At 38.4% G+C, this 11,869-nt stretch overlaps 1 protein-coding gene across 1 annotated transcript in view; it reads right to left on the reverse strand.

Moving 5' to 3' along the window:
- Window positions 1-11,869, reverse strand: part of CACNA2D4 (calcium voltage-gated channel auxiliary subunit alpha2delta 4) — a 163,131-nt gene that overhangs the window by 136,385 nt on the left and 14,877 nt on the right. Inside the window, exons 4-9 of the mRNA XM_044677413.1 lie at window positions 10,457-10,516; window positions 9,238-9,400; window positions 6,592-6,723; window positions 4,252-4,312; window positions 3,233-3,383; window positions 341-415 (exon numbers count right to left, since the gene is read on the reverse strand). Of these exons, the coding sequence (XP_044533348.1) occupies window positions 341-415; window positions 3,233-3,383; window positions 4,252-4,312; window positions 6,592-6,723; window positions 9,238-9,400; window positions 10,457-10,516 (642 nt within the window). The remainder of the gene's footprint in view (window positions 1-340; window positions 416-3,232; window positions 3,384-4,251; window positions 4,313-6,591; window positions 6,724-9,237; window positions 9,401-10,456; window positions 10,517-11,869) is intronic.

Here is an 11,869-nt window from a genome sequence, read left to right on the forward strand (position 1 = left end):
ATGGATTCTCCTTCTTTTCCTAGTCTGGGAGGCTCCCAGCAACAACCCTGTCTTATCCTTGAATTCAAGCATAAATGTCTGAATTACCGTCATCAGTAATTCACCATTTGGGTGAAATGCCAAGACCTGCTCAAAGGGAGTGTAGTGATCTGAGAAGTGCTACAGATGTCTGTGTCTAGGATAGTTGGGATAACCTTGCATTGGTGAAGGCAGGATCCTCTTCACTTAGTTTCCCCATTGTGTGGTTTCCTTTTTGAACAGGAATGTTTCCCCACTGGTTATGGTTTGGGGCTCTGGTTTGGCTTGTGGTGGCACTGACAGTTTGACCCACAACACTCACCTCTCGATTGTCTCTATCAGCCTGGACGAGAATTCCTTTAAAACAAGGTTCCACATAATGAATATAATCATTGTACTGTAGCCAGTAGGAAGGAACGATGCAGAGGAAAGGAAGAGAATGAAACGAGGTCAGTTGAATCGATCTCCAATGAAGCTTAGGCTGTCTGTAGAATCAAACTCAGCCAGGTAACCTGGGGACCCTTGTGCCTTGCTGCCCTTTGCCAAACTTTGCTTGGCATGTGAGTCCTGGACATTCTCTCTACCCACCTGACATTACAGAAATTTGCCTTAATATGGGTGTTGTCTCACCTTGGAAAAACTGAGAAAAACAACTCCTGCTGAGCAAATTTACACAGCAATGACTCGAGAGGAGGCATGATATAGTAAATAGATATAGTAAGTAGACCCTTAGAGTCAGACCAAAAACTAAGTCCTGATTTGGACACTTTGTGACCCTGGACAAATCTCTTAACTTCCCAGTATTCTGGCAACTCTTTAAGACTATAAATTGCAGATATTTTGCTAATCTGCAGTAACTGAGGGAATTCTCTATCCTAACGAAATTATAGAGCTGGACTAAAAGGGGAAAAAACCAAGCAAATTATTAGATTCAAATTAACTTTTAACATTAATGATAAAGGACCCTTCAATTAGAAATCAATTAGCATTATATATTAAGAGCTAGGAGAAACCCAAGGGTCATCTAGTTCAGTGGTATTAAACTGAAATTGAAATGGAACCACTAAATCATACAAAAGGATCCGTGAGCTACACATTGACTTAGAAAAACATATATTTACATAATCAATGTTCTATTTCATTTTTAGTGACATTATTTTTCTAAATATACTCCAATTACATTTAAAACTGATTCTGGCAGCACTAGTTGCATTTATCTTCCCCATATATTGATACCTCCGATTTAGTTCAGTCCTCTCATTTTTTAGATGAGGAAACTGAGGCCAGGAATTTACCTAAAGTCATACACTACTAAGTGACTAGGTTAGGATACAAACTCCAGGCCTCTGGTTCCTATTCCAGAGCTTTTTCAACCACACCACCATCTCAAAGCAATTTATGTGCAATATTCCATTTATAACTATATCAGCTTAGGTATAGGTGGCGGTATGTGACTTACCTATTTCTGCTTTTACCTAATCTTAAGCATAGAATCTTCAGATAAAACATGTCTTGGCACTCTTACTTCTTATTCCTCAAAGGCTAAAGTAGTCCTGCAACAATAGGGGAGATGACCTCTCATCTCCTTCCTAACTCCCTATCCTGAGTCTATCTTTTTTTTTTAAATTGCTATGGGTTTGAAGAAGATCTTTTGCTTATTAAATAGGGAAGGGAATATGAATTAACCTTTTCTTATACAGTAAAAAATTAATTCTAAGAGTCACTTTGGTATTTTTAATTTATTTTTGGCATGTCAGAAAAGGGGAGACATCCAAAAATAGTACAATGGACTACATAGATTCTGACTAGTATCAGCAATGATAATATCAAGAATGAATGCTTTCCGTTTGTATAGCTCTTCTAATCAGAGAAGGCTAGGGATGGAGTGATGAGGAGATAGTTGCAGTTCTATGATAGGAGGAGTATATATATTCTTTTCTAGTGAATGGCAGAAACTTAATGAGTATATCATTTCCATGACTACTACAGTTATAGAAGTAGGGATACAATATGGGCTTGGGTATTAGGACTTAAAAATGATAAAAAGCTGGAAAAGGTGATGTTTGAGGAAAATATCATAGATCTGGAGGATCTATTTATTCTCTGTCCAATCAATCATTCACCCTAAAATAAGACTAACCAGTAGGAAGATTCTGAAGTCAGTAAGATTTGATTTTGGCACTCTCTTCCCTTACCAAATACCCAATGTTTCCATAATACCAGTAATAACTATTATTAGTATCTAATTAGTACTTAGTTATTAGTATCTGACTAATTCTGATAATGCTGATTATTAGTATTACAGAAACATGGATATTTAGTGAGTCAATTTACAGAATGCTTTCTTTACTATTGCCCTTTGAGAAAGCTAGGACATGATGCTTCTTAGCTTCCTAGTAGTGTGCTACCTGGAGCTGACTTCCTCCAATAGGAGCCTTCCTCTGAATGTTTCTCCTCTCACTCTTACTCCAACTGTTTGTCCCTCGCTCCCTCTTGCTGATATATGTGATAATGAACAATGGTATTAATGAGTTAATGTCTTGACCCTCCTGGGCATCATCAGGAACTTTTCGGAGACTGCCTTTTCTCAAAGGATGGGATCTTGGCGCTTTCAGACATTGCGCTATGGTGTAGGAAAGCCTTCCACTGACCTTTGTTAAAGGGATAGCTGCCTACATGTAAACCTCACCTAGGTCCCAGTTCCTTTTCCCCATTCCTCTGCACATTTATCACAACTGCTCTGTAACTCCTCCTTCTCTCTCTCTCTCTCTCTCTCTCTCTCTCTCTCTCTCTCTCTCTCTCTCTCTCTCTCTCTCTCTCTCTCTTTCTCTCTCTCTCTCTCTCTCTCTCTCTCTCTCCCTCTCTCCCTCTCTCCCTCTCCTTAGTCACAAGACCACTGGGAAGCTCTAGAACACAGATGCAGTGAGGTTTTGCCTCTTGTATGCTCCTTATTCCAGGGTGTCTAGACCAGATAAATGGTGAAGGAAATAGGTTTTGAGGTTAGAATTATTCTAAATCGGGAATATATGAGGTCACTCTAGAGCACAAGGAACAGGAAACTGGGGGTGAGCTGAGGTCTATTGTAGAGGTGTCAGGAGACATACTATAATAAATGGGTTCTTATATGGTCTAGATATCATTCTAGAGAAGGTAGGGCAGGACTGTTCTAGAGCAATTGGGTAAATGTTGTTCTAGAACAGGAGGATATAGTCACCGCAATGATATTGACAAAGTCATTCTCCCCCAGGGTGTCCAAGATAGTGGAGATGGTATGCTTGGCAATGGCCATCTGCAACCCCTTCATGCTACCACTCACATCCACCAGAATCACAATATCCTTGGGAGAAGTGGCAGCTTGGATGTACCTTTGGAAAGAGGGTAGAAGGAGGAAGAGAGGGGAGGAGGACAGAGGAAAAGACACACACACATGGGGAAAACCAGAGCTATATGAATCAACTGATAAAGGACTATGAATTGTTCCTGTTCAGACACTTTCCTGGTCCACAGCTCATCTGGACCAGATGCTGAACAGAAATACAAGATTATGTTCCAAAATTACCAGCATGGATATTCTAGCTTAGAGTAATTGGGGACGTGGGAATATACTAAACTAATTGGTCTAGAGAATGAGAGAAAGGACAAACCTAAGCGACAGTCCTGGATCTGTCTGGTTGAGCTTGGTAAGAATCCCATTGGGGTTCTCATACATTGTAAACAGAGAGGGCGGCTTTTTTTTTTTGAATGAAAAATTTTAATTCTATTCTTGTCTATGCTTAAAGACAAAATCCTGTCCCAAGAATCTTTTCTGTTCTTTTCGGTCTGAATCCGATAGTCCTTCCAGAAGGCACAAAAAAGGGGGAAGAAGTATGTAGTGGGATGATTCAGGGTCCAGATAGGGAATATTCCAATGGAGATAGTATGGGGTTAGGTATTGGGGTTGAGATCAAACCATGTGAGTGAGAAGAGGCTACACCATGGGTGAAAAGAGGCAAGTTGGATGGGAATTCTTATCTTCCTCTCTTCTTTCTCAATGCAGGCACCATTTGAATATAAGCTCATTAAGAGCAGAGACCATGAAAGTTGCTTTTGTCTTTGAGTATCCAGAGCAAAGCTGACAGTCGGTGCTTAATAAATGCTTGTTTATTGGTCAACAATGGGGAAGCTAAATCCCTAAGGCTGTTGGAGAAAAACTAGAAGGGGGATAAAGACCTGTCATAGGAAACAAGATCTCACCATCCTCGGTTCCTGCAATCGAAGGTAATGACTCCACTTTCCTCAGGGGTCCACTTTATACCTGGAGAAAACAGAACTGGGGCTCTTTCATCTGCTTAAGGAAGCAGACTCAGAACTATAGCTCATGTAATGACATTCAGAATATCCACGACCTTCTTTATTTAGCATTGGTCAAGCTCAAACAAGGACACAGCCTTTGAATTGCAAATGATGCACAGGTGGTAGCCCTGTGGAGCATGACAGTGATATAGAGAAAATGAAGACATCTTCCTTCACTACTGACTTCTTCTCCCAACTACCAGACGCAGAATGCCTCTCCTTCCCTTCTATGGTTACCTTGTATAAGAATGGATATCTTAAAAAATATCGGTATGTGTTGTCTTCTCCAATAAAATACCTCCTTCAAGGAAAGAATCCATATGTTTTTGTCTTTGTATTCCCAGTACTTGGAATAGGGCTTGGGACTTAGCAGTCACTTACACCATATTAATTGATTGATCCTTTCTCTGGTTACTAAAAGAATTAATGTATTCTTGGACTAGATGAAGACATTATGTTGTGATCAAGAGGTTACAGTCCCATTATATTTTGTCCTTGTCAGACCTTCTTATATTCTGTTTGGTTCTGCCACTACATTTTTAGGAGAAGAATATTGATGAACTGGACTTAATACAGAAGAAGGCAAAGGGGATTTCAATAATGGTCATAAGGACTTAGGATCATAGATTTAGAGCTAGAAGGGACTTGAGAGGCGATGTAGTCTAACCTCTCACATTTTATAGGTGAGGTGACTGAAGCACAGAAAGATTAAGTGACTTATGTGAAGTCACTCGGGTAAAGACTTGTAATACTGAGTTCCTCAGTTTATAGAAATATTCAAGATGAGGCTTTAAGATGGGTATTTTGCAGTAGAAGGGACTTCTTAATTAACTAGAAGGTTGTCCTAGATTTCTAAAGTTCCTTTCAATGCTTTTTCGTCTATTGACTATCCATTCAGGTTTAACATAAAACAAACCAAGGTGTGGGCAATTGCCATTTCTGGCTCTAGCTCTGAAAAATGAGGACAAGTTTCTGTTTTCTAACAGGCCAAGACATTAAAATAAAAAATAAGTGGGGTAGGGAACAATGTTTTAAAGGGGCCAGAGAGGGGGACTGTCATTTCCCCAAATAGCAATTTTTTAGGTGAGGTTTTTACTCATTCATTAACTTGGAATAAATATAGCGATTCCTTTTGCTCTCTAGCATTTTTATCTCTTTAATGTTTGTAAAGCATTTTATAAATATTATCATGCTTTATCAACCTATGGGGGATAGTTGCTATTATTCCTATTTTATAGATGGGGAAACTGAAGTAGGAAGAGGTTAAGTAACTTGCCCAAAGACACAGAGCTAAATGTCCGAGATGGATTTGAAATCATGTCTTTCTGACTCTAGATTTGGTATCTCTTTAATGCTGTTGTCTGATATTATTATTTAGCATTTCATGTGCTTAAGTCTTCTTCAACTAGATTCTAAAGTCTTTGATTCTGAGAATTATACCTTATTTTACACCATAAATTTCCTATAGGGCTCAATGTCTTTTAAAAAGCTGACATTTACTTCGTCCTTTAAGGCTTCCAAAATATTTTAAGAACATTATCTCACTTAAATCTCACAACAAGTATACGAGGGAGGGATTATAGGTATTATTGCCACCATTTTTATATATCAGAAAACTAAGACTTAAAGATGAGAAGTAATACACAATTAGTTACTGGTCACCACGGCCACAATTTAAAACCTAGATCTTTGTGGTTCCAGCACTCCACAATACTTGAGAAATTTCACTGGTGAAGTGCTGTAACTTTGTTTTGAAAGGAATATGTTCAGTGGTGTCCAAAGGCTAGGTACAGGATACAAAAGACTTGGGTTTAAATTTGACATTCTTGAGATGTGGAATCACGAGCAAATCACTTCATCCAAGTCTCAGTTATCTCCCTTGTGAAATAGGGATAATGATGCTTATTTCTACTACCGTCCCAGCTATATGTGTTTATGGTACCCACTTCCCAGGGCTACCTATATTAACTTTACATGGAATGATGTAAGCTAAGTGTTTTGTTAACTTTAAAGTGCTACATAAATGTCAATTCTTGTTATTGTTGAGAATGGGCACCTCAGCACCAATGGCACTGGGCAGTGATATTTTTTTGGGTTTTGACCTGGCTTTGGCGTGTCTGAATGCCAAGGATTTATCTTTGCTACTCATACTGCCATGACCTCAGAGGAGAATCTTTGCAGAGAAGCATCGATCTAGAAAGCATGTTTCTACGCCCTCTCCCCTTGTTGCCATTTTCCTACCTGGATAGAGCCTGAAGAATCCAGATGAGCTGCCAAAATACTGCCAGGTCAGTGTTGGATCTTTTTGGAAATTCTCCACAAAAACAGGATTTAAAGCTTCTGACATGTAGACTCCATTCAAAATATTTGGATCTGAGGTGTAAGGGAGAGAGGGAGGAATGTGACCACAGGAGTCCTATTGGAGATGACCAATCAGTCATTCAACAAGTACTCTGTACCTATTATTTGCTAGGCACTGTACTAGATGTTAGAACACAAAAAAATGAAATAATCCCTACTCTCAGAGAACACAAAACCACTTCCAGTAAGACATTTAGCCCAGAGCCTCTAGAAGAATACTGGACCCATCAGGCCATACTGTGCCATGTTTTGATTACATTTGGAGAGCTTTGTTCATTTCTGGGCACCATGGTTTAAGAAGGAATGCTGAAGAGGCTCTAGAGAAGGGTTAGCAGCATGGGAAAGGCATCAATGTCAGCATTTACAGACCAGTTGTAGGAACTAAGGTTGTTCATTCTGGAGAACAGTAGACTTGGAGGGGAGAGGAGGGACATGATAATTGTCTTGCAGTATCTGAAGGGTTGACATAGGAAGAGGGGTTAGGTTTGTTCTCTTTGGCTTCAGAACCAAGAACAAAAGATTGAACAGTGGTAAATTTGAGCTTGGTGTCAGGAAAATTTTCCTAATAATTAAAGATGTTCAAACATGGAATGAGCTGCCTTGAGAGGCAATGGTTCCCCTCCTTTGAAGGTCTTCAAGCAGACCTCTTTTCCTGTAAGTGATAGAAGGGATTCAGGTTTAGATACAGATTAGACCAGCAATGCTCAATTCTTCCATAGCTGAGATTCTATGGTTCTGCTGTGGCTGCTCCTTGATAGCAGTGAGAGGGTTTTTTGAATGGAAACAAGGAAATACTGCGCCTGAAGGATTTGCTTCCCTATTTCTATGCTGATTTTTTTTTCAGACACTATAACTCAGAAAGTCTTACTCTCAATTTCTGAGTCAAGAGATGAAGAGGGTTATCTCAGGCTGGTCAAGCACAGAGTAATCCAGGTATGAGATGGGGAGAATAGAAAAGAAAGCTCATTTCCAGTCCCAGTCTTAAAAAAGATAAGCCCTTTTTATTTTCAAAATCCATTTTAGGACAACAGGAGAAGTTTTTATTTTTTTTAAAAAATCACTGTCGGGGGCAGCTGGGTAGCTCAGTGGATTGAGAGCCAGGCCTAGAGACAGGAGGTCCTAGGTTCAAATCCGGCCTCAGACACTTCCCAGCTGTGTGACCCTGGGCAAGTCACTTGACCCCCATTGCCTACCCTTACCACTCTTCCACCTATAAGTCAATACACAGAAGTTAAGGGTTTAAAATAAAAAAAAAATCACTGTGGGGGTAAGATAGGGGGATAATGAGATAGTGTTGAGATTTTTAAATTTTAAAGTGCTATATAAATGTAAGTTATATTATTTTATACCCACTTCTTGATGGAGTTTAGAAAGGAACAGTCTGTTTTTGACCACTCTCTTGCTATATTATTCTTTTAAATTTAATGACCATTGCATTCAAGGATTAAATTTCTATGTTGGTAACTGAATAAGTGTATTGTGATATAAATACACCTTCTGAAGACTTGCTGAAAGCATAAAGCCAATAGCAAAGAGGATGACAAAGATGACATTTACATTGCCCTATTTCCACAAAGTTTTTGCTTTTCTGCTAGGTCTTTATATTTTGAAGGCTTTTAATTCCATGTAGTTTGGAGATGATGAATATTTGTTATGGCAACATCTGTTAAAAACATTCTCAATTTTTATGGCTCAAAGTAGGCAGCAGCTCTGTCTATAATGATGGTCTATGGCAGTATAGTTTATTCACTGAATTCTCAAGTTTTTGTGTTTGTATTTGAGGTATGAGTTTTTTTACTGTCTATTAGTTTATAAAGGACAGAGAGCTTCTAATGTCTCTGAATAATTTGCATCAACAATAAACTCAGACTCCTTAAGGATATCATTTCTATAATTTCTGGTGACCATTATTATTATTAAGAGCAGTAAGAGGCCCCAGGTGTCTGTTTGAAATAGAATGAAGAAGAGACCATGATTTGGTTACATGAAAGGGAAATTTTTAGTGAAGAGAATTGGAAGAAAGTTTTTTTTAACTTTTTATTTTTGTCAGAAGAAATATGCTTTCTCCTCTCTTCCACTTTCCCAGTTAAAAGAGAAAGAAAAACAAAATTCCATCTCAGCTAACTCTTCTCTATCCCTCCAAAATATGTCTCATTCTACAATTTTTGAGTTTTCTACTTCCCTTTCTCAAGGTTAATAACATTTTTTATTATTAGTCTTCTGAAATTCTGGTTGATCATGATGCTGACCAGAGTTCTTACATCTCTCAAAATCGTTTGTTTTAAAAATATTATTGTAATTATGTAAATTATTCTCCTGATTCTGCTTATTTCATTTGCATCATTTCATACAAATTTTCCCACATTTTTCTAAAATTATTGCTTTCATAATTTCCAGTAGCACAATAGTATTCTATCAATCTTCTTCAGCCTTTCACCAATTGATGGGTACCTCCTGAGGAAAGAGATTTTCACAAAATTTTGCAAACTCTATTAATTAAATCATTCGCTAATTAATTCAGGCTACCTTTGTTGTAGACATTGGTGGGAAGCTGCACGTTACTGATTGATGTGTTCACCCATAGGTTGTTGAAGTGTTCATTGAGATCCAGAATAAATTCATCCCCAAGTTCCACATATCTGCCATTCGCATCTTTCTCATTGATGAGGACTGAATTGTAATAGTTAAACTAGAAATGAAGGGGAATGAGAGACAGAGATGGACCAGTGTAGATGGAAATACACAGTGTGAGAGAGAGGGGAAAAAAAGAGAAAAATGATCTAGATCAGAGGATTCAGAGATGAAAAGATGAACAGACAAACCAAGGCTATGTCCACATATATGAAATGAAGTGGATGATTCAGACCAGATGATTCATGACCAACATATGCTCAGAGAATTGTAACAAATACGATTATTTGTTGGGGGAAAAGAGGAAGGTGGGTCAATGGGGAAGGATTTTGGCTTGAATTACCCAGATGACATTTATTCTCCACTTTGCTTAGTGTATGTAGACATAGCCAGAGACAGAGAGTCAGTCACATATTCATGGAGAGATAAAGAGACAGACATAGAAAGTACACCAGTACTATCAATTTCTTCTCAAGTGACATAGTTCCCCAGAAGTCTAACTTTTCACTTTTTAAGAAATAGGTCTTATCCTATCTGGGAATGACCTTCAGTCTTTGCCTCAGGCCAATGGCCAGAAACCCTTAACTGGTGAAAACTTCTCTCTCTGGTGTTAGTCTCCAATCTTTTTACCTTATTCTCCCACCCTCACCCCTTAGACACTGTCTTCAGAAGAAGCTCAAAGTGCTTCCAGTAAGAAGGCTATAGTCTCAATCAGAGTTAAGTTCTTCCTGAGACTGTTTTGATTTCACCAATTTTTCCTGGCATTTGGATTTGGCCCTCAATCTCTCACTTATCTCCTTATCCTAGAGCCAAAATATATTGGGATCAGCATTTGAAAATGATTTAAACTGACCTAACGTGGCTTCAGGAAAACCTCATAGAAACTTTAAAAATCCTGACAAAAACATTTAAAAATCATCCTGTGTCTCTATCTCCTGCATAGACCCTTAGGAAATTCCCAGGGCCATATTTGCCATCGTTTTGGCACAGCTCTGGACACAGAGTGGACATTGAAGCCACAGCACAGGTGGGGTTTGGACCTCCTGACCATCCAATTCTCCAAACACTCCCAATCTGACCCTTACAGAAATGGCATTGGAAACGGGGGACTTACCATGAGGGAAGCATTGTATTCATGATTGAGGTCTGCTTCCTCAGCTGCTTCCACAAGCCTCTAAGGCACACAAAGACACAGAAAAGATCACATGGGTGAAAAAAGAACTGGGCACTGGTACAAACTCTCACTTAATTGGTTTTCACCTCCTTGCCCTCTGACCTGCTCTTGCAGCTGGAATAGTCAGGAGGGACATGGAGATGCTGGAGATCATTCAGAGGAGGGGACAAGGCTGTCTATAAAGGACCTCAGGACAGTGCCACATAAGAGTTGGCGGTAGGACCTGGAGAAGCTACATCTGTAGACTTAGTGGGCATATGATAGTTGTCTTCAAGTATTTGAGAGTTTTTTTAAAACCCTTACCAGCTGTTTTAGTGTCAGTTCTAAGACAGAGCAGTAAGGGCCAGGCAGTCCAAGTTGGCAACTAGTTGTCTGGGGTTTTATTTTTCTTTATAATTGCTTGATTCGTTGTGTGAAGTTAAGAGATAAATGCTTTTTAAAAATGAAGAAACAACAACAACAAAAGAAATAATAAAGAAACAAAGAAATAAAAAATAATTGCAGGGGCAGTTAGGTAGCTCAGTGGACTGAGCCAGTCCTAGAGATGGGAAGTCTCTAGGGTTCAAATCTGGCCTCAAACACTTATTAGCTGTGCATCTCTGGACATGTCATTTAACTCCAGTTGCCTAGCCCTTACCATTCTTCTGCTCTGGAACCAATACTTACTACTGATTCTAAGACAGAAGGAAAAGGTTAAAAAAATTGCAGACTAAATAACTTCTAAAAAATTGATAAGTCAAAGAACAAATAATAGAAGTAGAAATTTCATTAAAGAGAATAACAATAATGAGCAATATACTACAATTTTGGGGAAGCAATCAAAGCAGTGCTTAGGGAAAATTTTTATCTCTAGGCACTTTCTTCAATAAAAGAGAGAGAACAAATAAATGATTTGGCTGTGCAACTAAAAAACCCCAAGAATACCAACAATAAAAAACATCTCAATAAATACCAAAATAAAAATTCAGAAAATTGAAGAAGAAAATAAAATTGAAAATAAAACTCCTTTGAATTAGTAAACCAGAAATAGTTTTTATTTCATTTCATTTGTTTATTTATCCATTGTCAGGTATTTATTTTATTGTTATTATTTATTATTATTTATTTTAAAATAATTTTTATTTTAATAATAGTTATTTCTCAACAATTTATTATTTATTTATTGTTTTTTATTTATTTTTAGAACCCTTACCTTCTGTCTTGGAATCAATACTGTGTATTGATTCCAAGGCAGAAGAGTGGTAAGGGCTAGGCAATGGGGATTAAGTGACTTGCCCAGGGTCACACAGCTGGGAAGTGTCTGAGGCCAGATTTGAACCTAGGACCTTCCATCTCTAGGCCTGGCTCTCAATC

This window comes from Gracilinanus agilis, chromosome 5, assembly GCF_016433145.1.
Source record: "Gracilinanus agilis isolate LMUSP501 chromosome 5, AgileGrace, whole genome shotgun sequence".
In the NCBI taxonomy this organism is placed as follows: domain Eukaryota; kingdom Metazoa; phylum Chordata; class Mammalia; order Didelphimorphia; family Didelphidae; genus Gracilinanus; species Gracilinanus agilis.